The sequence below is a fragment of the Macrobrachium rosenbergii genome, chromosome 19, assembly GCF_040412425.1.
Source record: "Macrobrachium rosenbergii isolate ZJJX-2024 chromosome 19, ASM4041242v1, whole genome shotgun sequence".
Lineage (NCBI taxonomy): Eukaryota > Metazoa > Arthropoda > Malacostraca > Decapoda > Palaemonidae > Macrobrachium > Macrobrachium rosenbergii.
In genome coordinates, this window is record NC_089759.1 from 2,676,286 (window position 1) to 2,699,592 (window position 23,307).

The window sequence follows — 23,307 nt, forward strand, 5'->3', positions numbered from 1 at the left end:
TTTTTTTATGATTACTTTCTCATCTAAACGAGAGAAACAGTAAAAAATATAGCTTACTGGAAGTTCACAGACATATTGAAAGACATTATCACACTAATATGAAAGTCAGACTTTAACAAATAACTCAACCTAAATTTTAGAAATCCAGATCACTATAAATATGATACTGCTTAGGACCTTTGAGACTAAACAGTCTTCTCTTGATTGTCCTGTTTCTGAGACCAGCCAACTTGTAATGAAGGACAATGAGAATGAGGATAAACATTCATTCTGATCTAACAGTTCCTTGATGATGATGATACTGCAGTCGTGAAGTGTCATTTTCCTAGGAGGATGGTTGAACATGTAAATATTGAGGGCTTTTAATATTCTTATACTGAGGAAGTGGGAAGAAGCCTTAAGATTTCTGATAGGGGACTGGTAAGACCACTCAGTTTCTCCTATCACCATTGCACTTGTTGGACATTCGCATGTAGGAAGTATCTTAAGACATTTTAGGCTTCTGCACAGGTAACCATAGGATATGTATGGTATGCTCAGTGACAATGCATATTCTATGGTGGATATAGGAGACAAAGTGCTCGGTTCTTGGATGTCACTCCAGTGTCAGCATTTGTATGTCTCCTTCACAGTACTGTGTAAGCCAGTGTTCCCAGCCAACAGGTAACCACTAAGGGATTGTCTGGTGTAATATGAAGGTGTACACAATGTGGCTGATACCATGGAATAAAAGAATAAGTACTCTATTAACTTATGTACAGTCAATGAGAATGCTGTTATAGTGAATGTCATCACGAGTTTCGGTGTTTTGTTGGGAAGTCTCATTTGATAAACAATTGTGGATTTCTCAGTTCACGGCTCTTGGGATGTTGCTCCAGTGTCTGGAAACGGCCAACATAGTTGTCAGCCTTTGTATGCCTCATTCAAGCACTGTGCAAGCCAGAGGTAGCTGTCAAGGGATGGTCTGATGTAGCATGCTGGCGTAAATATTATGCCCGCCACCAAGGAAAAAGAGAATAAGAACTTAGTTAAATTTTGTAGAGAAACCGAGAAGACTGTCATAGTGAATGTCCTAACGAGTTTCAATGTTTAGCCGGGGAGCCTCAAATAAAAAAAAAAATCAGATATTTCCAAGCTTTCTGGCTTTGTCCAGTCAAAACCTTCTGGTATGGATTGAAGGGCTTCAGATATCTGTTAGTGAACCCACTGAACAACTCCAAAACCTTATAATGATGACCACTTTGTGGAAAATGGCCGCCAGAGAATCGAAAATGAAAAAAGGGTCTGTTTTAAGTGATTTTGCAACGTAAACCTGTTGAAAGCCCAACTTTCTGAAGATTGGTGGATAGTGCAGTAGGGTTCTCAGTAAGTAAAGTGAATCTGAAATGACTGAAGTAAAGTGATCAAGACTGGCAGGGGAACCGTTTATAATGGATAGTAGTCTGAGGAGAGGTTCACTGACTAAATAAGTGGATTTTTAAGCTTTATGATTACTGAAGCCAGGCCCTCAAGGTTGGCAGAGGCGATGTTCTCATGAGGAGTAGCAAAGGCTTATCACTTGATGAGTTCGATGCTAAGGGCATAGATGCTTTTTAAGTTCTCATAATTCCATTGAAGGGACTCCTATCCTCTGAAAGATCACTAAGAGGAGGAAAATCAACCCTATCCAGAAACTAAAAACGGAAATCATATGATTATTGTCACACACTGAATGTATGGAATAAAAGCCGTTAATACGAAAAAAAACAATACTAATAATGTACCGGTAATTTGAATACTAATATCACATTTTGAACCTGATATTACTCAGTCGTACAAAACAGTGTCTCCGATATAGAAGATTTCTAACAGCTCATCGTCATCATCAGAACCATCATAATAGAAAAATACCCCGTTCATGAATCAAGGTCACCTTAACTGCAGTGCCCAAAGGGGAAACAAGTAGGGCAAAGGGTAAGACATAGGTCCCCGTGTTTTTTAAAAAAAACAATTATACGTGACTTTTTGCCAGCAGTCTCAAATTTTATCGGCTTTTCCCGTGAGAAATCCACTGGCGATTTCGTTTTCAGACGTGATAATGGCTGATTACGTAAAGCTGGCGAGCCATCTGTTGAAATTCGGTTCCCACAGTTTTACTGGATATCATTCAGCATTTTCAGGAGATAAGGCATCGGCGGTACCCATACTCAGTGTATAAATACTCAGGACATCACAACGAGTGGTTGTGAAGCCGATGGTTGTCATAAGCGATATAGATAACAGGTAAAGTAATCATTTTGCTTCTTAAGCCAATGCAGAATTATTCGTGAAACTTTTGAAATATCATATACAAGTTTTCCTTTATCCATAGACAGGGCTTCGTTATAGGATCCCTTATTGCAGTTTCGCGTAGAGAACCTTAGCACTAATTCAGACCGTGATCCCAGACCACACCAGTCCCCCGTTTAAAGGAATTCTATATATATATATAATGGCGACGGATTATGACCCTAAGACAAATTGCTTAATACTGTATAGCCGCAATGTAGATGTCCATCCAAGTGTAGTATTCAGTCCTTAATATTCTTCGCGTCTTCTGTCTTTTTAAAACATCACTAAACTTATCTAGCCTCATAAAGCTTGGAAATACAATAGCAACCGAAAAATAACATGAAGCTTTTTTATTTATCAACTCTGCAGTGAAATCATGAATGTGGAAACATCTTTTTAGTTTAGTACTTTTGGTACATTTACATCTTTGTCTTTGAAAAATTATTTGGACTTGGTCTCCGTGGCACCATTTCGACCAAAAATGGGTCACTGGTTTTTGTCTGTCAAGATAAAAGATATCAAAACTCTGCGCTTTATTTTCAGACTCTGAGGAACCATGGTGCGGATTCCTTTTCTTCTCGTGTTTGCCTTTGCAATACTCTCCGCTTTCTTGTGCTGTGGAAGACCAAACAGTAAGGAATTATATGCACACATAATGCATGCACACACTCATACATATAAACATTTGTGTATATATATATATATATATATATATATATATATATATATATATATATATATATATATATATATATATATATATATATATATATCAATCTACCTTCAAATGAATTCTGAAATACTTTTGAGAGATTAATATATTAGTGGAAGTTGCAAATATTGTCCTCTGGCTGCTCTGAATATACAATTTATATCGTAACTGATATGGGTGATAAACACATTTTTTGAAGCTGACAAATCTAACAGCTTTTCTCCTCGACAGGCGATTCGTTCAAAGTGGCTGTCCTAGGCGACCTGAGAGAAGTCTCGCCATTCTATCTCAGCGTTGCCGTTTCTTCACAGATCACCAAAGATAGTTTGATAATAGATCTTGCAAAGTAAGAGTCAGTCGTCCGTCCAACGGAATCTTTTGGTTAAAATGCTATTCTTGAAATCTTTTTGATCTACAGTGACTGGCTTCTCAGTCCGCTGTAAAAGATACAAAGGGTATCTTCAAACCTAGCCATGAAAAGAAGCATTGCTATTGAGTGTTTGCCCTGGCCCTTCGGCCGCTTGCTGCACCCACTTCTTAGCTTTTTTCTTTACCGCCATTCCTTCCTCCTTTCTTCGATCTTGCTGTGCAGCCTCCCTAGCCATTACTGCTTAGTGCATCAGTGAGGTTTCCTCCCAGTTCCAGCTCTAAATTATTGTACTTCATTTCATTCTTTTTGTGGATCTCTTCATCTTGCTGTTCCACCACCACAGCTCCCTCTTCTCGCTTTCTGAAGAAGAGCTGAATGGCTGAAAGTATCCCAGTGCTTTGTTTGGTAGCCTAAAGTTTATAAAATCAATCAAATAAGTCATGAAGTAAACAAAAGTTTTCATTCTGCTTGTAAAAACGGAAGCTAAACTGAATTTTTTTTTAGCCATCGGATCTATGAATGACATTACCCATATTTTAAACTACTAATGAGATCATTCATCCCTCTCTGTAGGTCAAAAAAGTTTGTGACCCTAGCGAAGGAATTATCTCCAGCTATTCTGAGAGTTGGTGGGTCGTCTGCCAATTTCCTCACTTATGACCCGTCTTCAGAATCTGGTCATGAAAGTGGGGCTAGAAAGACTGATTTCAATGATGACTATGAAGCTGATGAGAATGATTTCACGAATTTTACTATTACAGGTGACTGTCAGTCGGTATCTGATATGGTTTTTGAGGTGTGAACTTTTAAAATTCTATTTGTGTTTTACATTTTTTGCTCCGTAAAATTACAGGAATACGTTAATTCTATATATCGCAGTTTTGAAGCTTGAAAATCATACTTCGGTATCTTGTTTTAAAGCTTATGAAACCTGATTAGGCCTTATTCCTGAACAAAATGTATATAATTCGAGTTATAGTAAAATATATAATTTCTAATTTGAGCGACAGATAAGAAGCACTGGCGAAAAAGACAGCTATTAATCATACTGTACTTACTGTCATGAAAGAAATGTAAGCTTTAAGTCTTCACACACTCCCTTTTCACTATTTTGTTCCTCCCACCTTTTCATTGCAGCCGAAGATCTCCGACAGCTGAAGGAATTCGCAGATTCTGCTTCTCTGACGATCCTTTTCGACTTGAACCAGTTCTACAGGACACCCGAGAACACTTGGGATTTCTCGAATGCTTTGGAAATTTTTAAAGATAGTAACGACAATTTCAAGTGGCAACTTGGGAATGGTAAGTGGTTTTATAGACCAGCTGACGGCATTTCTGAAAACAGTATCTTTCAGTACTATACTCTTGGTTACGATCAGTTTTGGAGAACATTATCCCTTATATTTCCCTGGTTTTCACAAATTGTTTATCGACAATTATCCTCTTTTTGATTTTGGAAAAAGGCATGTTTCATCAGATGTTTGACTTCGTGATGTTCGTTTTCTACTCTTACTTCTGTTTTTAATGTGTGAATTTCAGGGAAAAATTTTCCATTTTGATTTCATCAGTGGATATGCCTAATATGACAGTGTTAACCTAAGCCTTTGACTTAGTTATCAAAAATTATATTCTTAAATATCAACGTAAAATAATCTAATTGTATTATCATATTAAAGCAATTTTACTTAGGCTTCGAACCTTTTTGGATACTTGGATTATAATCTATTGCGATATGTATTGTTTCGAGTATCTTGAACAACTTGTTCAACAATTAACATTCCACAGAGCCAAATTCCTATTATTACAACTACAAGTATAATTTCACTGGGACGATGGATGCCCATGATTACCTCAGCCTTAGAACACAGCTGGAGAAGCATTTTGATAACCCTGAGATAATCGGTCCCGACGTCACTAACCCAAGGTTCCGCAAGCTGTCAGTTGAAGATGAAGGTAAAAAACTTGTCAAACTATTTTACAATCTGTTCTTTCCACCTTGCTAAGACTTTTCCGCTTTACTTCACACATAATCCTTATCAGGAGCTTAGCTCTGCATCCCTTTCTCTTAAAACATTTCTTAATGCACATTGCACATTTCAGTGCAATTACAGTGTTATTTGTATGAATTAAGATTGAGCAGCCATTGGATTTAGTGCAATCATCACTGTCTGTAACTTCTTGCATTATGGTTATCATGTCTTGACTATGATTGATCTTACATTTTATATTTAAATCTACAACCATTCCGTAACATACATACAAGATCCTTCTCTGATCGTTCCAGAAGAAGCCAATGGACTACAAATGAAGTTTCTGAATGAGTTCCTGGAAAGCCTAAAGGAGCTGAAGATGAGTCTGACTGCAGTATCTTGGCATCAGTAAGGACCTTTGATGTTGACAGGAATTTTGTATCAATGGCGTCTTAGAATTACTATTAGAGTAACCGAAATGATTTTGTAGCATTGGAGACAAAGTGGTGTGAGAGGAATAACTGTTAGTTTTTAAAAGTAAAGGTAATGGAGGCGGGTGTAAGAATTACAGTGGAATGCTATTATTTAGCATACCAAGGATGGTATATAGGTTGATTTCATACTGAGAATGTAAGCCTATTTCTTTCTTCTAAAGATCATAATTATATTGTTACCTTAAAGAATTCCCCTGTTTTACTGTTATCATCTGCATGTCCAAATGTAGGACATTCTAGTTCTAGACTCATTTATGACTATCTTTCAGGCAGCTTTCAAACTTTAATCAAATTCCGTTTACGCTTCTGTTGTTTAGAACAGACTTGACCTAAGCCAATGTCAACTAAGGCCAAGGTGTGTTTTCCAGTTACTATCTACCTGGCGTCAATGTCACCGTTGAGGATTACACCTCTCTGGAAACCCTCGATATGCTTACATGGCAGATCCCACAGGCTGTAGAACTCAGAGACAAGTACTGCCCCGGCACCCCACTCTGGCTAAGTAAGTCACAGCAACCTTCTGTAAAGTAGGACCTTTTCACATCCTTCCAAACAGACAACGAGATCTAATTGTTATCCAGTATTCTGCGTTTATCCTCTCTCTAGTCTCTTTCTCTCTCCACTCTTAGCTGAAACAAGTTCTTCGGTCGGAGGAGGCGCGATGAACTTTAGTAACACATACATCGCTGGATTCCTTTGGCTCGATAAACTGGGACTAGCGGCCGTAGAGGGAATAGATCTCCTGGCGAGGCAGACTCTGTACCAGAAGCGATATGCTCTCATTAATGATATCAAAAAGGATTTCAAACCTAATCCAGTAAGTTAGGGTTATGGAGACGTTTTATTGTCTGGTGCTTAGTTATACCTCTAATGAGGATAAGATATCAGATAAGAAAATTATTTAAACTTGCAATTAGTGAGACGAGGAACATTATTTTCAGGTGACCTCACCATGCTATCAACTATATCATATCCATTACATTTCCCATACATCTAAATAGGAAGCCGTTCTTAATATATATGTAATGTAAATAAAGTTCTTTTCCCTTCTAGGATTATTGGTTATCAGTATTATACAAGCGGTTAGTAGGGGTAAAAGTTCTCGACATAGCCACTGAGGGAGCTCCCAAAACAACAAGGCTTTACGGACATTGCCAAAAGCCCGGTTCAATGTCCTATAAACCAGGTTTGTCACGATTTTGATTTTCATTCCAGATTTACCCTGGAAGGAAATCTCATATGGTATCTATCAGCTGTCAGGAAATAGTACATTTACTTTGTCTCTCCGAGTTGAAGAATTTTGATTACACTCATGAAGTTGATCTTGTTGATAGAGTTATGAAAAGAATCATTAGAGATGACCACCAAAATCTCACTGGAACCACTTTGTTTTCAGGAAACGTTGTTATTTTCGGCGTCAACGTAGACCATTCCAGATCTTCCAGAGTAACATTTGATAAGATGTCTCCAGATCACTCCATACAGCAATATCTCCTTGAACCTCCAGATAACTTCATCCAGTCTGGGTAAGTGGAAATGTCCACGGAGGAATATTTTAACCGAGATGAAGATAATACTGTTACCCAAGTTATAACATTTTATCTATTTATTTATTTGTAGGAAGTTCAGTGAGATGAAAACTGGAACCTACAGGTTTGACAGTGATAGCAAAAGGGAGAGATTTAAAACATAAAGCCAAATTGGATTCAGGAAATGGATGCCTTAAGATTTGAGATGATTATATATATATATATATATATATATATATATATATATATATATATATATATATATATATATATATCTGCTGTATATATACTGTATATATATATATAATATATATATATGTGTGTCTGTAAGTATGTATGTATGTAAGCATGAATTCCACTCGGAATCCAAAGTGGATGCCATGGCCAAATGGTTTAGTGCTCGACTAATATTTGTAAGGCCTGGAAATGCTCCTGATGCAGGCGTGTTGTAAAAACAGAAAATGATGAAATGCGTCGTAATAGCTCTTAAAACTATAACGAATCATATATTATAATATATGTCGACTAATCTGTCATTTTTCTTTCCATACAGTGACGTCATGCTTAATGGTAAACTGCTGGAAATGACGTCAGACGAGGAACTTCCAGACCTGGATCCCCACCTACTTTCTGGGCAGGAGTTAGAGATCCCTCCTCTCTCATTTGGCTTTTGGGTCGTTGTAGATGCCCACGTACAGGACTGTGAGACTCCTTAGATATTGTAACACCAAACTTTCCAGCTCTTGGACAATGAATATTATTAACATGTATACTGGATGTGATAAGACATTCCCAGTAACCTTTGCCCAGCCAATAAATTTGTTTGATTGAATTAGAGAATCCTGGTCTGGATTAACCAGAACGAATTCATCTTATATCTGATTTAATAAATTCATTAGAATAATGAAAGCAATGACAGTGGAGAGAGAGAGAGAGAGAGAGAGAGAGAGAGAGAGAGAGAGAGAGAGAGAGAGAGAGAGAGAGAGAGAGAGAGAGAGTTTACACTGACAATCACAAAGAAATTCGTACAGTTAATCATGGAAATAAGCGAGGGTTAATTTTTTTAATTCCTCTTGACAGAGAGGGTCAGGGAAATTGCTTTGAAAGATTAACTTAAAATAATGGAAGTGGCTGATATGGTAGTTGCTGAACAAGAGACCGGTCGTAAAATAATATGTAAAACAATGACATATTCTCAAGAAGACCAACAGAAACAATAGTTCACATCTGTGTCAGGGCGAGTGAGCATACACGTTCCTTCCAGAGATGCTTTCAATAGGATAAAAAAGGTTCTTGGGATTGAGACGCAAAGTACTTGTAAGATTTAACATAATTTATTTACAAACAGAAAAATAACAACTAATACTAATAATAATAAAAGTGTAGGTGTACTGGACGAAATACTTTGTGTGTGGAGAACTATGTACAGTGGGCCGTGGGCTCTGGCCATCACAAACGTTGCCACCTCGAAAGGATATCAAATCCTGAAGGTCGGACGACAATCTTTGGGTGAAGGAAGTTTTGTACCCGCACGGCATGAGAGGAGACGCTTCCAGGAGGTAAGAAAGGAAGATGATCTCAGGAAAGGAAAGACTGGAGAGGCAAAGTAAGAAAGGAAGGGAGGAAAATGTACTCAGGTCATATAGTGTTTGGCAGTCAGATAAAACTTCCCTCTGCTGCATGGAAGTAAGGAAAGATCTTCTTCCCCTTGACTTAACCATGAGCGAGGTGGTCGTGCTCAGACTGCGACGGGACTTGTTGCTTTACTGCAATGGGATGGCTCCTGGAATAGGGGCCGGTCGGAAGTTTCCTCCGGTGGGCAGAGGCCTGGAATCAGGGGCTGGGAAAGCGGGTTCCTGGGGGATCGGTCTTAGACCCTGTGGGGCGAGAGGAATGGCGTTTTCAGGGACAAAGGACTCGCGAACGGGAGAGGCCTGGAGTGAGGGGCGGCGGCGCTGAGGACGAGGTTGGGTGGGGTTAACTCCCTGCTGCTGCTCATCCTCAGGTGGTGGAGTGGTTGATGGGACGTCGCAGTCGACAGTGGGTGGATTCACACAGCGGCGAGACTGCTTGTCGAACACGAGAGTAGCTGGGCATCGCTGGAGGCGCGGGTAACCTCCCTGGCATGCCCAGTATCTTTCACAAGATTTGCCCAAAGGTACGTTGGCGTTAGGGTCGTCCTTGCAAAGAGCTGAAATATAAATAACAAAAGTGTTAAAAGTTACGTCAATGGCATTTTCATATTTCCTGTAGTGTCAGTTACCTCTCATTAATGTTTCAAAGAAAATACAGATGCTGGCGATACCCATGAGTGTTACAAATGGCACAAGAAACTGGGAAATGTATGAGACAAATGACATTCAGAAATTGTAATCAGAATCTGTTTCATAAAGAGCTTTCAAGTTCACGAGAGCTGTAAGACTTACGATGTTTCTGGCAACCACCGACATTCTGTGGCCAGTCACAAGCATGAGTTTCTTCGTTGTATAGAAGTCCTCCGATACAGAACTGCTCTGTAGCAGTACCGTTCCAGCATGTCCAGTACCGAGTGCAGGAGGTTTCGTGACCGAAAATACCGTACAGCCAGTCACAGTGTTCTGTCGAAATTGGTGGATCTGCAAAGGTTGATTGCATCAGTTAGCGCTGCAAATACTTCTGAGGTAATTGGAAAGACTTATGTGAACTGTGGATGAATGAACAATTATGAAATTGGAAGGGTAGTTATGTTTCAGACTCGTGGTTCCAAATATCCGGATTCTGGTTCCATTCTACAAGAACAATATTCCTATTTGCTTAAATGCTTTTGCTAAAAACTGGAAATCATGTAATTTTAGTAACTGACAGGGAAGATCTTTTGTTATCTTGTTATGTGCTTTGTGATATGCCGGGCTATGGCTTTATTTTGATTCAGTGACCTCCTTCAAATGATATAACATTATACCACAAAATTTCGCAACAAGAAATTCCACTTAAAATACGTTAATAGTAATGCTTGCAAAAGATTACGCAATTTACCATATATATATATTGCTCTAGATCTCAAAATATGAAAGAATCTCAATTAAAAATGCCAGGAAATGCATCAAATCTTCATTAAAGTAAGCTCTGCCAAAGTGATCTCAGCAATCTTTTCCGCTTGGGACGATGCTGAGAGCTTTTCTCAAACCACAGATGTCTGAGATTTCTCCGCTACTGCCCATCGGCAACTCCAAGCTTACTCCTTCTCGAGTCTTTTCCTCGTCTCACCTTATCCTAATCCACTTACTAGCTAGCTCCTTTGTGTCGCAATACGCCCCTCTCCAGGGATAGTCGCATCCTTCGGCGATGCCTCTGTTCCTGCCCACAAAGACCAAGCCATTGGGACAGTCATACTGCTGGGGCTGTCCGGCCACACACTCCCAGTAACGGTCGCAGTAGGTGATGTCTCCAACGACGCGCGACTTCCTGTCACAGGGGTTGGGCTGTGGCTGTTGCGCCAGACCTGCGGTAGGGAACGAAGGAGGGGAACGTAATAAGGCTACTTACTCCTGCCGGGGCGATCAGAGCAGTCAACGTTGAAGTCGTAGTCACACACTCCGAAGAGTCCCTGCGTTCGTTTGCCCAGGTAGACTAAACCGTTGGGGCACGTCTGGAGCACTGCCTGGCCGTCAAAGCACTCGTAGTAAGCGTCGCACTGGTCTTCGTGGGCCGAGGTCCTCGTCTTTGTCTTGCAAGGGTCGAGACGTTGCCCCACAGCTGAGGTTTGGTCAGTGGTCAGGGGCGTGTGTGTGTTAGTAAGTCTTAAGTGCTTGTCAAACATTCGATTTCCTTTTCTTTATCGTCAGATGTTAGTCTATATACACATGAGTAGTTAGTGTCATTCTACTTTACACTTATTGGCTATATATATCTCAAAGGTTTATATCAATCTACAGTTAACAGAGAGGGCTCAAATACTCAAAATAGGAGGCAAAACTAAATCTGTGACAAAACGAACAATGTGTGGAGCAACCCAACTCGAGTTCAATGACCTTGCTCTCGATAAAATCCACCAAGACAACCAATATCATCCAGCTTTCACTTTTGAGGAAGAGAAACGGGTTGAGGTTGAGGGTTGCAGGGGCAGGGGCGGGGAGCTAGTGGCTAAGGAGGAGGAGGAGGAGGAGGAGGAGGAGGGGGAGGGGGAAGGGAACCCAAAAGCATTGGCCAATCAACGCTCGAAATGATCCAAAGGGCGGGGGGGCGGGGAGGTAGGGGAGAGGCGGGGGTGACGGCAGCAGGGTGGTAGACGTTCCCAGCCCTAAGGCACCAAGTGAAAGTTTGTGGTAGAGCTTTATGTCAGTGGCTTACGCGACTTAAACCTTCGTTTGGTTAAAAAAGAAAATGACTGAAGGTAATGGGGTAAACATACATAAAGAAATTGCGAAAAGGTCTCTCTCTCTTTCTCTCTCTCTGGGCGAACTAAGGTTAAGATTGTAAATGTATGTACTAATAATTATTTATAAATTTATTACGGAAATTATAAACGCGTGCAATGTAGGTGCGTAGAGCAAGCACACACATGTACACACACACACACACACACACACACATATATATATATATATATATATATATATATATATATATATATATATATATTGTTGTGTGTGTGTGTGAGTATATATATATATATATATATATATATATATATATATATATATATATATATATATATATATATATATATATATATATATATATATATATATATATATATATATATATATATATATATATATATATATATATATATATACATATATAGTTGTATGTATGTATAACGTGTGTGTGTGAGAATATTCACTTGGCGTTTAAGTCCCGGCTAGAACGACTACGTGTCAATTCAATCCCGCATGCAAAAGCACACGCGTACAACCATTTCCTTTTCCTAATGATCTGTTACGGCCCACAATGCCCTTTTAATTCACTGGACTCTGCCATACCAAATGTCATCGCCTGCTAGGAAACTTTCATTCAAACGAAGCCCAGGGCTCGAGGTCTGCCCGATTCAGCCCGGCCAACGCAGACGACATATAGGCGCCGTTGGCTTTCCTGAGATCGTTCTCCGACCAGCAGCCAGCCATTCGCTCAAGCCCTTATTTAGGCGTAACCTTAAATAGTAAAAGTAGACGAAATGTAGCAACAGAAGAGGTTAAAAGTCTCCCTTTCATTTTCACTCCGGAAACAAAAGACGATTGAAATGTTACCTCCGTAATAAGGTCGAGGAACGGATTTGGAACTGGCACGGCTTTGGGACTAACTGCTTTTTAGCGTTTTATTTTGTATCTCAGAGTTATTATTATTATTATTATTATTATTATTATTATTATTATTATTATTATTATTATTATTATTATTATTATTCACGTTCCAGTTGATAATAAATTAGGTGAAATTTGTTTATTCTCTTCTTGTTATATACATATTTCTACAGAGCTGTATTTTGGAAATCGTCCATCTGTAAACATGTCTATGAAACAAAAAGAAAATAGGAAAAAATGTTCTTATTGGCTCTTGTTCTTGTATGATTTATTATTATTATTATTATTATTATTATTATTATTATTATTATTATTATTATTATTATTATTATTATTATTATACCAAACCAATTCAAAGTACCATCAATTTGCTAAGCAAGCTTTCACTCAACAGAACGGCCAAAGAAATTCAAAGACCTCTATCGCTCCTCAAGTTTCAAAATGACTGTGAGGAAAACGAGATGAGTATGAATATATACCAGCTGAATACTCAAACGCTGTCAGAAGCTTCCTTTACGTCACCAAATTTCTTATTCTGTGACGCTTTCATAACACGTTACGTTATGATTGTATTCTGCAACTGAAGATATGCCTCGAGAGGCAGGCGGAACTGATGTACAGTATGTAGTTTACGAATGCTTAAGAGTCCTTCCTGTGAAGCGTATCCCAGGTTTTATGCTTCAGTGAATAATACATTGGTCATATTCATGCATTAATGTTACTTACATACAGTCACGCCCAGACATGAGTTGGTGTTCAAAATCAGATGGTTGTTCAGCTTAGTTATTTTATTTTATTTATTTATTTATTTGTTTGTTTGTTTATTTTATAGCTTGGAAGTCTCCTGGTCACTGGCTACTGGTGACAATTATATCTTGATGCTTTCAGAAGAAACTTTTTCCTCACATTCACTTGTATAATACTTTGGAAAGATTTCAATTTTCTATCTGCGTTGTTAGCATCAAAATGTACGCCATAGTTTTGCTCTTCTGACCAAAATATACGGCTTTTTCTTGTATTTATATATTCCCGTTCCATAGGGCTTTCTTTCTTTTTGTTTTTAAATTGTAGATTGCAATTAATTTATTTTCTCCATCAAGTGAACAAGAGCTTAATTAAATTTCACTCTCTCTTTAACTAGATGAAAAGGTTCGAGAGAAGATCACTATTTACTGCCGCTTTGAACGTCAGTCGGAAATGATCCATCTGCGTTATTATCATAATGTCTGCCATAGTTTGGTTTCTTCTTAGCAAAATATACAACCTTTTCTAGTATTTATACATTCCCGTTCTAAAGGACTTTATTTATTTTTTAAATTGTAGATTGCATTAAATTTATTTTCTCCATCAAATGAACAAGAGCTGAAATTACACGCTCTCTCTTTCATAAGATTAAGAGATTCGAGAGAAGATCACTATTTGCTGCTGCGTTCAACATCAGTCGGAAATTTTCTATCTGCGTTGTTAGTATCATAATGTCCGCCATTGTTTTGCTCTTCTGACCAAAATAAACGACTTTTTCTAGTATTTATATATTCCCGTTCTAAAGGACTATCTTTTTTTTAATTTGTAGACTGCATTAAATTTATTTTCTCCCACAAGTGAACAAGTGCTTAAATTTCACGCTCTCTCTATCACAAGATCAAGAGATTCGAGAGATCACTATTTACTGCTGCGTTGAACATCAATCGGAAATTATCTCTGTACTCTTATACTCGTCCTAGGGAACATTTTCGTAAAATACAAATAGAATAAAATTTTAGTTCATCGAATCAAGATTTCGTCACTGGATTATCTTTTTTATGGGTTGACAATTAGAACAGAAATGTAAAATGCCAAGATTTCAAATGAGAATCTCTCTCACGTATGATCGTAGATGTTGATCGAAGGCTATTAAAGAAAGCGGGAAATAAACGTTTAGTAAAATCCTACGATTCAAAGAGAGTGGAAGGTAAACGATGAAGCAGAATATCTGAATTCATCTACAGAAGTTTAAACTTTCATTAAATCCTACGATTTAACAATCAACCTCTGATGAAAACAGTACTCAGAAAAAAAGAAAAAAAAGAATAAAGAATAAATACCTAAAAAAAACTTTCAAAAGCGTGCATGATCGATGCAACAGCTTCAGAAGTGCCGTTACACCTGATCACATACTTCAAGAACAAGTTTTGTTCTTGAGAGAGAATCTGAAGGTTACGAGCTGGCGTCATCTGGCTTGGGAAATGCTTCGAGAAGAGAGTCAGTTACTCTGTAAATCGCCTGTGCAGTTGGGTTGCTAACACACACGCACACAAACACATACAACTATATATATATATATATATATATATATATATAAATATATATATATATATATATATATATATATATATATATATATATATATATATATATATATATATATATATATATATATATATATATAGACATTACTAACAGGACCTCATTCAAACTGGATGGTATATCTAGTGGAGATATTTATTCAGAAAAAGTTACAAGCTTTCTAGGACAAACAGTCCTTATTATCAAGTATCCGTACCTGAATAAATATCTCCACTAGACACCATCCAGTTTGAATGAAGACCTGTTAGTAATTCTACTAATGCACAGAACAATTGTGTATGTGATAAGTTTATATACATACATTATATATATATATATATAATATATATATATATATATATATATATATATATATATATATATATATATATATATATATATATATATATATATATATATATACACATACTCTGTATATATATATATATATATATATATATATATATATATATATATATATATATATATATATTGAAAGTAAAAATGCCAGTTAACAGCAACATTATTTTATCATAAACTTCCCATTATTTCTTTCTCTCTCTCTCTCTCTCTCAGTGTGTGTGTGCGTGTGTGTGCCTGCGCATTCATGCTTTTCTGTCATACTGTGATAGTCACACTAAAACAGGTTGTCTTCTTGATGTGAAAGTAAAAGTAATAAAAATGACAAAAAATATCGAGACGCGAAATAGGCTTACTTTCATCGCAGCCTTCCCTAACAAAAAGAACTTCCTTTGGCAAAATGAACCAAACGATAAGAAATACTAATTACTTGAGTACCTAAACGAATATAAGTAGCCTGCATAGACATGTCTGTTCTTTATATTCTTGTATCTTATCACCTTTGTTTTGGACAGAAGTAGGTTTCCATTAGAAACGCACCTGTAGATACTAAAACGAACTGTACAGATGTGTGGTTATTATTATTATTATTATTATTATTATTATTATTATTATTATTATTATTATTATTATTATTATTATTCTACGCAGACATATTTTTTCATCTCGTTGACAATCGCTAGGACCTATGAAAATAATCTAATCTCTAGAAAACTCAATAGCAAAGTTTTCTATTAGGAATAGCTATATTTTTGCAGCACGCCTTAAACGGGACTGTACCTTACGTGAAGATTCTTCTGGCAATTCGAAAGATTTTTTCATAGGGAAGATGGATACTCTGGGCTTTGAAAGCTTGCGTGGGAATCCCGAGGGATGTAGAGGAAATCCCATATTAGTCATGGGATTAGATATGGCTCTGGAGTTCGTCTGAGTGAGAACTGAATTAAACTCCTAACAAGGAAAATGTATCAGAGCAAGAACTAAAACATTTACTAATTCCTAGCTTACGTCGCGTCAGTTCGTTTTGATTACCACTAAACATTCCCTGTTGAATTTAGAAACTAGTTTTTCTCTCTCTTCCTCAAGCGCACCCGCACACACATACACACGACACACGCACACACACAAGCACAAGTACGCACCCTGATATGCCATCAAGGGGTTTCAAATGTTAATTTGAAGAAGGAACAAGTCACGCCAGGTGAAAGTACCCCTAAAACGACGTAGGTGGCGGACCCATACAAAGAAAGGAATCCTGTGGACCGAGACTTTTAGGAAAGGCTTATCATGACCGAATATCTCTCCTCGCCCTTGCTAGGATTCCGTTATGTGGGAGAAGCTCATCCTAGTCCCTTTTTGGGTAGAACCCTACAGAGGAGCCCCTACTATACCCCAGGCTCTGGGCCCAGCTAGGAAGAGTCTTAAGCTGGAGGTCACTCAAAGGTTACCTCAAGAGACTCTCCCTCCCGCTCGTCGTCTACTACAGGAGGTATGTTGGCTGGCTGGAAAGGGATGAGCTTACCCAGGGAGGTAGGATGGATAAGAAGAAGAAGAAGAAGAAGGAGAGAGAGAGAGAGAGAGAGAGGAACGGGTTTCATGAGGGCTGCTTGACTCCAGAGAGAGAGTTTAACGCAGGTAGTAAGGAGAACTGAAGGTGACATTTAGGAGACTCTATTCAGTCATTGTTCTTGAGTATTTTCTTGCGAGATCGGTCACTTTTAAAGGCTTGCCTTCACAGTCTTATTTTCTGATATGAGCAACCTGTAGTTCCTAAAGTCAAGGCAGGGACTTTAATTAATACCTTAAATTTTATGGCAATCGATGTATCCTACGTTTAGACAAAACCGCCATTCTCTCCTGGGAAGTGAGAGTAGACCAACTTGTCACTTAAAAACTTCCAGATAGAATCTTGATTATTATAAAAAAACTTCAGCATCAACAAAACTGACTTTCCACCTATTCCGAGAATTCACCTCCAAAAAAAAAAAAAAAAAAAAAAAATTATTGGCTTCAGCCAAGGACATTTTGAAGGAAACTGCGCGATCATCCCGTCCAGTTTGAACTTACTCCCCTGAAAGCAATCACGTTACCCTGAAGGTGAGTGGGTTTAGAAAGGGTCTGTAAAGGGAACACAAGCGCCTACTCAAGAGAGAGAGAGAAGGGAATGGAACCACGTTTGGCCATCAGCCAAAAGGTCAAGTCAGCTCTTAGGCAAACAAAGTTACCATTTCTCCCGTTTGCCAGCAGGATATCTAGAACGGAACAAATGTCAGAATTACTGTCCTTCATAAAGCAGTGATATTACGTCGCCTTTCTATGGCCGTGCAAGCAACAGTTATCTCTAATATCTCGATAAATACATTTCACGAAATGTCATGAGAGTCTCTTTCGGCTGAGAAGCATCGCCACAGCCCAAGCAAGTCTTGGCAATGTTGCAACTCGAACAGAGAGATTCTGACGTCTTTGTACATTTCACTCTTCAGAGGGTGGGAGAAATTGTTTCCTTTCCATCACACGTTGAAGGTGACTGCACTTCTGATCCAATTCACTCCTCGTACACGATGGAATTTCGGCCAACGTATTTCGGGAGTGAAGGAAAGATTTGCCGGTTTAAAAATGCGGAATTTTATCACTGAGCGCCATCTGTTGCCAGTCTTCAACACTACTTTGGTGATTGATAGAGCAGAACGCTTTAGCATATTCTTTCTCTCTCCTTTCTCCTTCCATTTCACTTATTTCGGAACAAGTATCGTTTGTGAACACTGAGTTGGTTTGCACTCACAAAATCCTTCTTTTGGGCCACTTTCGTGTCGTATTTAAACGGGTCAGTTCAAGTAATTTGTTAATGCAGTGAAAATCGCCAATTGGAATTCATTTGTGGAATGTTAGTGAGTTAGATTCATGTTGATGATGGGATATATTACTTTATCTCTTACTACTGTACTATTCTCTGAGTCAAAAATACATTTGAAATCAAATTATTTTTTCCATATTTATCTGACGACCAGTGTTGCAATGTATAACAATCTATTCTCCATAGTAGTCACCTTGTATCAATAAAAAATATCCCAAATAAGGCAAATGAGAGTACAGAAAGCGGCAGAGTTTTTGAAGTTGAAAAGACTTACCGGCTCCAGCCACGGCGCAGATTACAGCTACTGCAAGTATCCTCATGGTGTGTGCCTGTGAAAAAACCCCTTTCTCAGCTAACGGCAGGAGAGCGAGTGATAGCCCGCGCTCGGAGTCCTACCCCCTTATATGTCTTGTGTCTCGAAGCCCCGCCCACGTTAACCTGTTGTTTAAAAAGCTTCCACTCCCGTCGCTGGTTCCCAAAACATGTGATTAAAAAGTACGGTTCACTTATCGAATGTGGTGGTCTGGATGCTCTGAAATCCGAATCGGATCTGTTTCGAACGGGATTCGTTTACTGCTTCGTAATTCTTCCTGATTGCTCAAGCTGATAACATTTGCATTTTCCTGTTTTCTGGAGTTACCGACTCGGACTGAAAACCCTACTGTGTTTCTGTTCGTTTCTCTCACTAAAATACTCCTCGGTTCAGTTTGGAATCTTTGGTTCTAAACAATAGCATCGTGGATAGTTCTGGGATAAGTTGTGCAATTATTATCAAGAGCCGTTTCAAGGGCAAATCCCTTTAACTACTACTATTTCCGTCAATAGATGATCATCACCTTTAGTTTTCCTTCTCGTTCTCTGTCATAGCAGGTAGGAGATGATATCGCCTCACATTTGAAAGTCAAATGATTGAGTTTCACTCGTTCGTGAGTCGTGATGTGATTGGTTTAAAAGGAAATGACGTCACCGCAGGCATCACGACATTCACAACAAAGGCATGTTTGGTAGGCGATTTCGTGATCATATGGATAATCTTCTTCCTCTCTTACTCTCCTTTTCTCCATACTCTGTCGATTTGTTCTTGTGGAAATGATCTACAGATGCATTACCCACTCTCTACAGCCCTTCCATTCTACTTGTAGCTCAGGTGGGATCACCTGAGCTTCGTACAAGCTGGAAGAAGTTACATTACATGACCTGCCTTATTTCAACAACCGTGTCCTTGGACCCGCTCACGACCAGCCATTACCCGAAGAGGCGTAAAAGCGCCTCGGCGCCGAGAGAGAGAGAGAGAGAGAGAGAGAGAGAGAGAGAGAGAGAGAGAGAGTAAAAGGAGAGCAAGAATGAGGCAAAACGAGTCTTTTTCCGTAGAGGTCACCTTTGCAATCATAACAAAACGCTCGCGAGAGTTACGCAAAAATACTTCAATAGCTATATACGTTCCGGAGCGCTCCACGGCGATGGCTCAGGCTGGCGACGTGATGGCTTCGGGTTATGGGCGGGATGGAAATGGAATTGGATCTCTTACTACGTCTGTTGTTTAGTTCTTTGAATCGTGCTGTATTCGCGGCGTTGTGTTAAATCTGATTGTTGTTGTTTTGAGAATGACAAAGCAACAGACTCCGTTTCATTTCAATACGTTCATTTCTTGAGTTAAATCGTGTTCTCTGTTCAAGTAATGAATTAGATTACACACACTGTTAGAGCACATCCTACAGTGCTTTTAGGGAATGCCATCACCATCACAGGATTCATTCCCTCCCTAATAGGCTATTTGACATTGATATATGTAATGCATATACCCACAGAACGTCTCTTTACATAAAAGTCACTTGATACCTTATTGGAAATAACATTTGCCATTCAAAGTATATTTTACTGTCAGTCTCCTCGCATATTTTCGCAACATTCCTCTTCATAAGATTACCGTAAAACGAACATTCAACTTTTCACCAAATAATATATGGAAATTCTGTTGGATGTAAATGAGTAGGTTTCTTCTTAAAAGCTTTTTTCAGTTCCTAAATCCGTGAGATCATCTTTACCTCTGCTATACGTTATTACAGTTTGTGTTGGTTGGTTACAGTACAGAAATTCACACTGACATCCTTTTAGGCAAGAGCCCGTGCTTGCACAAGGCCACGTAAGTTTAAACCAACCCACCAACAGTCGCCACAACATCAGACTTTCATTGCATCATCGAATGCTTTGGCCGTTCGAGTCTCTGTGGAAACCCTCGGATCAGCAATGTCCTTCACAATGACTTTCGTTTTTTCTGTTTTAAAGGTTAGAATATGTCAAGCATTTCCTTGGTACGGCATAAAGGATATCCGCTTGACATTCAGCAATGCAGTCGGCCATTTAACTACTACGCTTTCTCGAGAGTCAATCATTTATTTTTGGAATTATTTCACCTCTGTTTTTGCTTGATTTTCTGGCTTCAGTGAGTCTGTGGAAACTTCCTGGGTAATATCACGGTTTTATGGCTTGTTGCATAGGAGTGATTGTTTAATAATAATAATAATAATAATAATAATAATAATAATAATAATAATAATAATAATAATAATAATAATAATAATAATAATAATAATAATAATTTCATCTCTTTGTAGCATGGTTGACGTATTAACAATAATAAACATAGAATTTTTATTACAATCGTATTACACTTAATTTGATTTCCCCACTGATAGCAATAATACCCCCGTCAAAAAAAAAAACACTCATTTTCATAATATTAACTATTTCCTTTACCAATACCCTATTTTACCTCATATTGCTTTGCTTTTTTTTGTAGGTCAGGAAAAAAAATTTTGCGCCGAAAAGCGAAAGTCCTATTTGTAAAAAGGTACAAAAAAAAAAAAGAGAGAAAAAGATAAAAGAATTCCGGATCAGCCTTTTTGGACTGTTCTCACGTATGCAACTGATCACGACCTTCTTGGGGGAGTGAAAAGAATGGCGACTTTCTCTTGGGAAATTAAGATCTGCAGATCTTTTCTGGAAGGGTGTCTTTCGCTTTTCGGCACAAATGTTCTTTTTTTTTCCTGATTACAAAAAAAAAAAAATAAATAAATAAATAAATAAATAAAGCAATATGAGGTAAAATAAAGTATTGGTAAAGGAAATAGTTAATATTGTGAAAATGGCTTTATTTTTAGGGGGTTTTGCTATCAGTGGGGAAGTCAAATCAAGTGCAATACAATTGTAATATAAATTCTATATTGAATACATTCAATACCTCAAGCATGCTATAAGAAATGTGGTTTATCTATTGAATATGAAATTATTGTTATTATTATTATTATTATTATTATTATTATTATTATTATTATTATTATTATTATTATTATTATTAAGCATTCACTCCTATGCAACAAGCTATAAGACAGACGAACGGACAGACAGACAGACAGACAAGTTGCTCTTTACCTGGTTATGTATGTATGAAAGTAGAGGTGGTTGTACATTGGGTTGTAATATTCTCTTTCTTTGTTGTTGTTATTCCTTTCATGGATGAGTTTTTATTGTCTTCGTCAGCTTGGTATACGAGTTGTTGACAGCGTTCACTTGTTGCTAAATGGAAATACGTTAATAATAATAATAATAATAATAATAATAATAATAATAATAATAATAATAATAATAATAATAATAATAATAATAATAATAGTTCATTGATCACTTACGCTACAGGCATTTCCGTGATAAGTCTGTCTAAATCTTCAGCACCAAGATTTTCCTAGTTCTCAGACTAGTAACTAACAGATAAATGCTTGTAGTTCAATGTCCTTTGAAGCATTCAAACGTAGAACGCCATCTTCCTTCCTAGTTATGCAGGCACATAGGTTATTACCCTGGCTAAAAAAAAAAAAAAAAAAAGTAAAACAAGTTTCTTCGGCGCAGTCGAGTTTTCTGTACAACGTATAATGCTGTATGGAACTCTCAGCCACGGCCCATGAAACTCTCAGCCGTCCGTGGTGCCCTGTGTTGTTGCGGTGCCAGACGCACGATCATGGCTAAATTTAACCTTAAATAAAATAAAAACTACTGAGGTTAGGAGGCTGCAAATTGCTATGTTTGATGATTGGAGGGTGGATGATCAGCATATCAATTTGCAGCCCTCTAGCCTCAGTAGTTTTTAAGATCTGAGGGCGGACAGAAAAAGTGCGGACGGACAGACAAAGCCATCTCAATAGTTTTCTTATACAGAAAACTAAAAATGTATGGTTTATTGGTCTCGATAACAAACAAATGTATCTCATTCTCTGCACGCTCGCACAATGGTCCTTCTTTTCAAGAAACAATTCATTTATGTTCAATTCCTTTCCTCATCATAAACACACATGTGAATGCACTTACACATGAGCACGATCTGAAGAGTGCATTTTAATTTCACGCTTACGCTGATTTGTTAGCAACACTTTGTTCAAGTACGTATACAAACATTTGCAAGCTATAATTTGCATGCTATAGGCTCATGGGTACTAATAAATCTTTTCCTATAAGCAAAATTAATTCATACTTGGCATAAAAGTATTCAAGAAACGATCAATCAAAAGTGATTGCGATAGAGAAGAAAGGCATCACTAATAATAGGATAGAGTATAAAAATATAGATATAAAAATTGCTATCATAAACAATTGTCAAAAAAAAAATTCAAGTTATTTAGTCTCATGCAAGTGCAATGAGAATTCTTTAGATTTAACGGCCATTTTAGAATAAATCACTGTAAATGAATTCATCGCTTTTGTCTGCCCTTGCGTTGCGTCTTCCTACTTTCTGTGCTTCAGAATTTCCCTTTGCATCACTCAGAGGTTAAGTATACCTTAGTTTTACCAGACCACTGAGGAGCTGATTAACAGCTCTCCTAGAGAGGGCTGGCCCGAAGGATTAGACTTATTTTACGTGGCTAAGAACCAGTTGGTTACTTAGCAACGGGACCTACAGCTTATTGTGGAATCCGAACCACATTATAGCGAGAAATGAATTTCTATCACCAGAATTAAATTCCTCTAACTCTTCATCAGCCGGCCGCGGGAATTGAACTCCGGCCCATCGATTGACAGTCTGAAGCTCAACCGGTTCGGCCAACAAAGG

At 38.0% G+C, this 23,307-nt stretch overlaps 2 protein-coding genes across 3 annotated transcripts; one reads left to right on the forward strand and one right to left on the reverse strand.

Annotated features, from left to right (window-relative positions):
- The first annotated feature begins 2,204 nt into the window (after positions 1-2,204).
- LOC136848560 (heparanase-like) lies at positions 2,205-8,225 on the forward strand. Its single transcript, XM_067120845.1, has 12 exons — positions 2,205-2,262; positions 2,854-2,942; positions 3,254-3,368; positions 3,966-4,153; positions 4,530-4,694; positions 5,178-5,345; positions 5,677-5,770; positions 6,225-6,358; positions 6,486-6,673; positions 6,910-7,042; positions 7,253-7,382; positions 7,939-8,225. Exons 2-12 carry the CDS (start codon positions 2,867-2,869, stop codon positions 8,099-8,101), a joined length of 1,554 nt encoding a protein of 517 aa, XP_066976946.1. The 5' UTR covers positions 2,205-2,262; positions 2,854-2,866; the 3' UTR covers positions 8,102-8,225.
- Positions 8,226-8,697: 472 nt separating this feature from the next.
- On the reverse strand, positions 8,698-18,635 carry LOC136848562 (protein obstructor-E-like). 2 transcript variants are annotated; one of them, XM_067120849.1, is made up of 4 exons: positions 18,481-18,635; positions 10,651-10,866; positions 9,812-10,000; positions 8,698-9,576 (listed from the first exon to the last, which is right to left on the reverse strand). In XM_067120849.1, exons 1-4 carry the CDS (start codon positions 18,524-18,526, stop codon positions 9,149-9,151), a joined length of 879 nt encoding a protein of 292 aa, XP_066976950.1. In that variant the 5' UTR covers positions 18,527-18,635; the 3' UTR covers positions 8,698-9,148. The 2 variants fall into 2 exon arrangements, with proteins under 2 accessions (XP_066976950.1, XP_066976951.1); XM_067120850.1 differs by lacking the exon at positions 10,651-10,866 and adding an exon at positions 10,911-11,120 and having other exon boundaries at positions 18,481-18,587.
- Between the last annotated feature and the right edge of the window lie 4,672 nt (positions 18,636-23,307).

Excerpts from the sequence above, each read along its gene's own strand:
- LOC136848560 (XM_067120845.1), top strand. The coding sequence starts at position 2,867 with ATGGTGCGGATTCCTTTTCTTCTCGTGTTTGCCTTTGCAATACTCTCC. Across the intron at positions 2,943-3,253 it reads GTGCTGTGGAAGACCAAACA|GCGATTCGTTCAAAGTGGCT; the intron begins GTAAGGAATTAT and ends TCTCCTCGACAG. Across the intron at positions 6,674-6,909 it reads AGGATTTCAAACCTAATCCA|GATTATTGGTTATCAGTATT; the intron begins GTAAGTTAGGGT and ends TTTCCCTTCTAG.
- LOC136848562 (XM_067120849.1), bottom strand. The coding sequence starts at position 18,526 with ATGAGGATACTTGCAGTAGCTGTAATCTGCGCCGTGGCTGGAGCCG. Across the intron at positions 10,867-18,480 it reads CTGCGCCGTGGCTGGAGCCG|GTCTGGCGCAACAGCCACAG; the intron begins GTAAGTCTTTTC and ends TCCCTACCGCAG. Across the intron at positions 9,577-9,811 it reads CGGTGGTTGCCAGAAACATC|CTCTTTGCAAGGACGACCCT; the intron begins GTAAGTCTTACA and ends TTTATATTTCAG.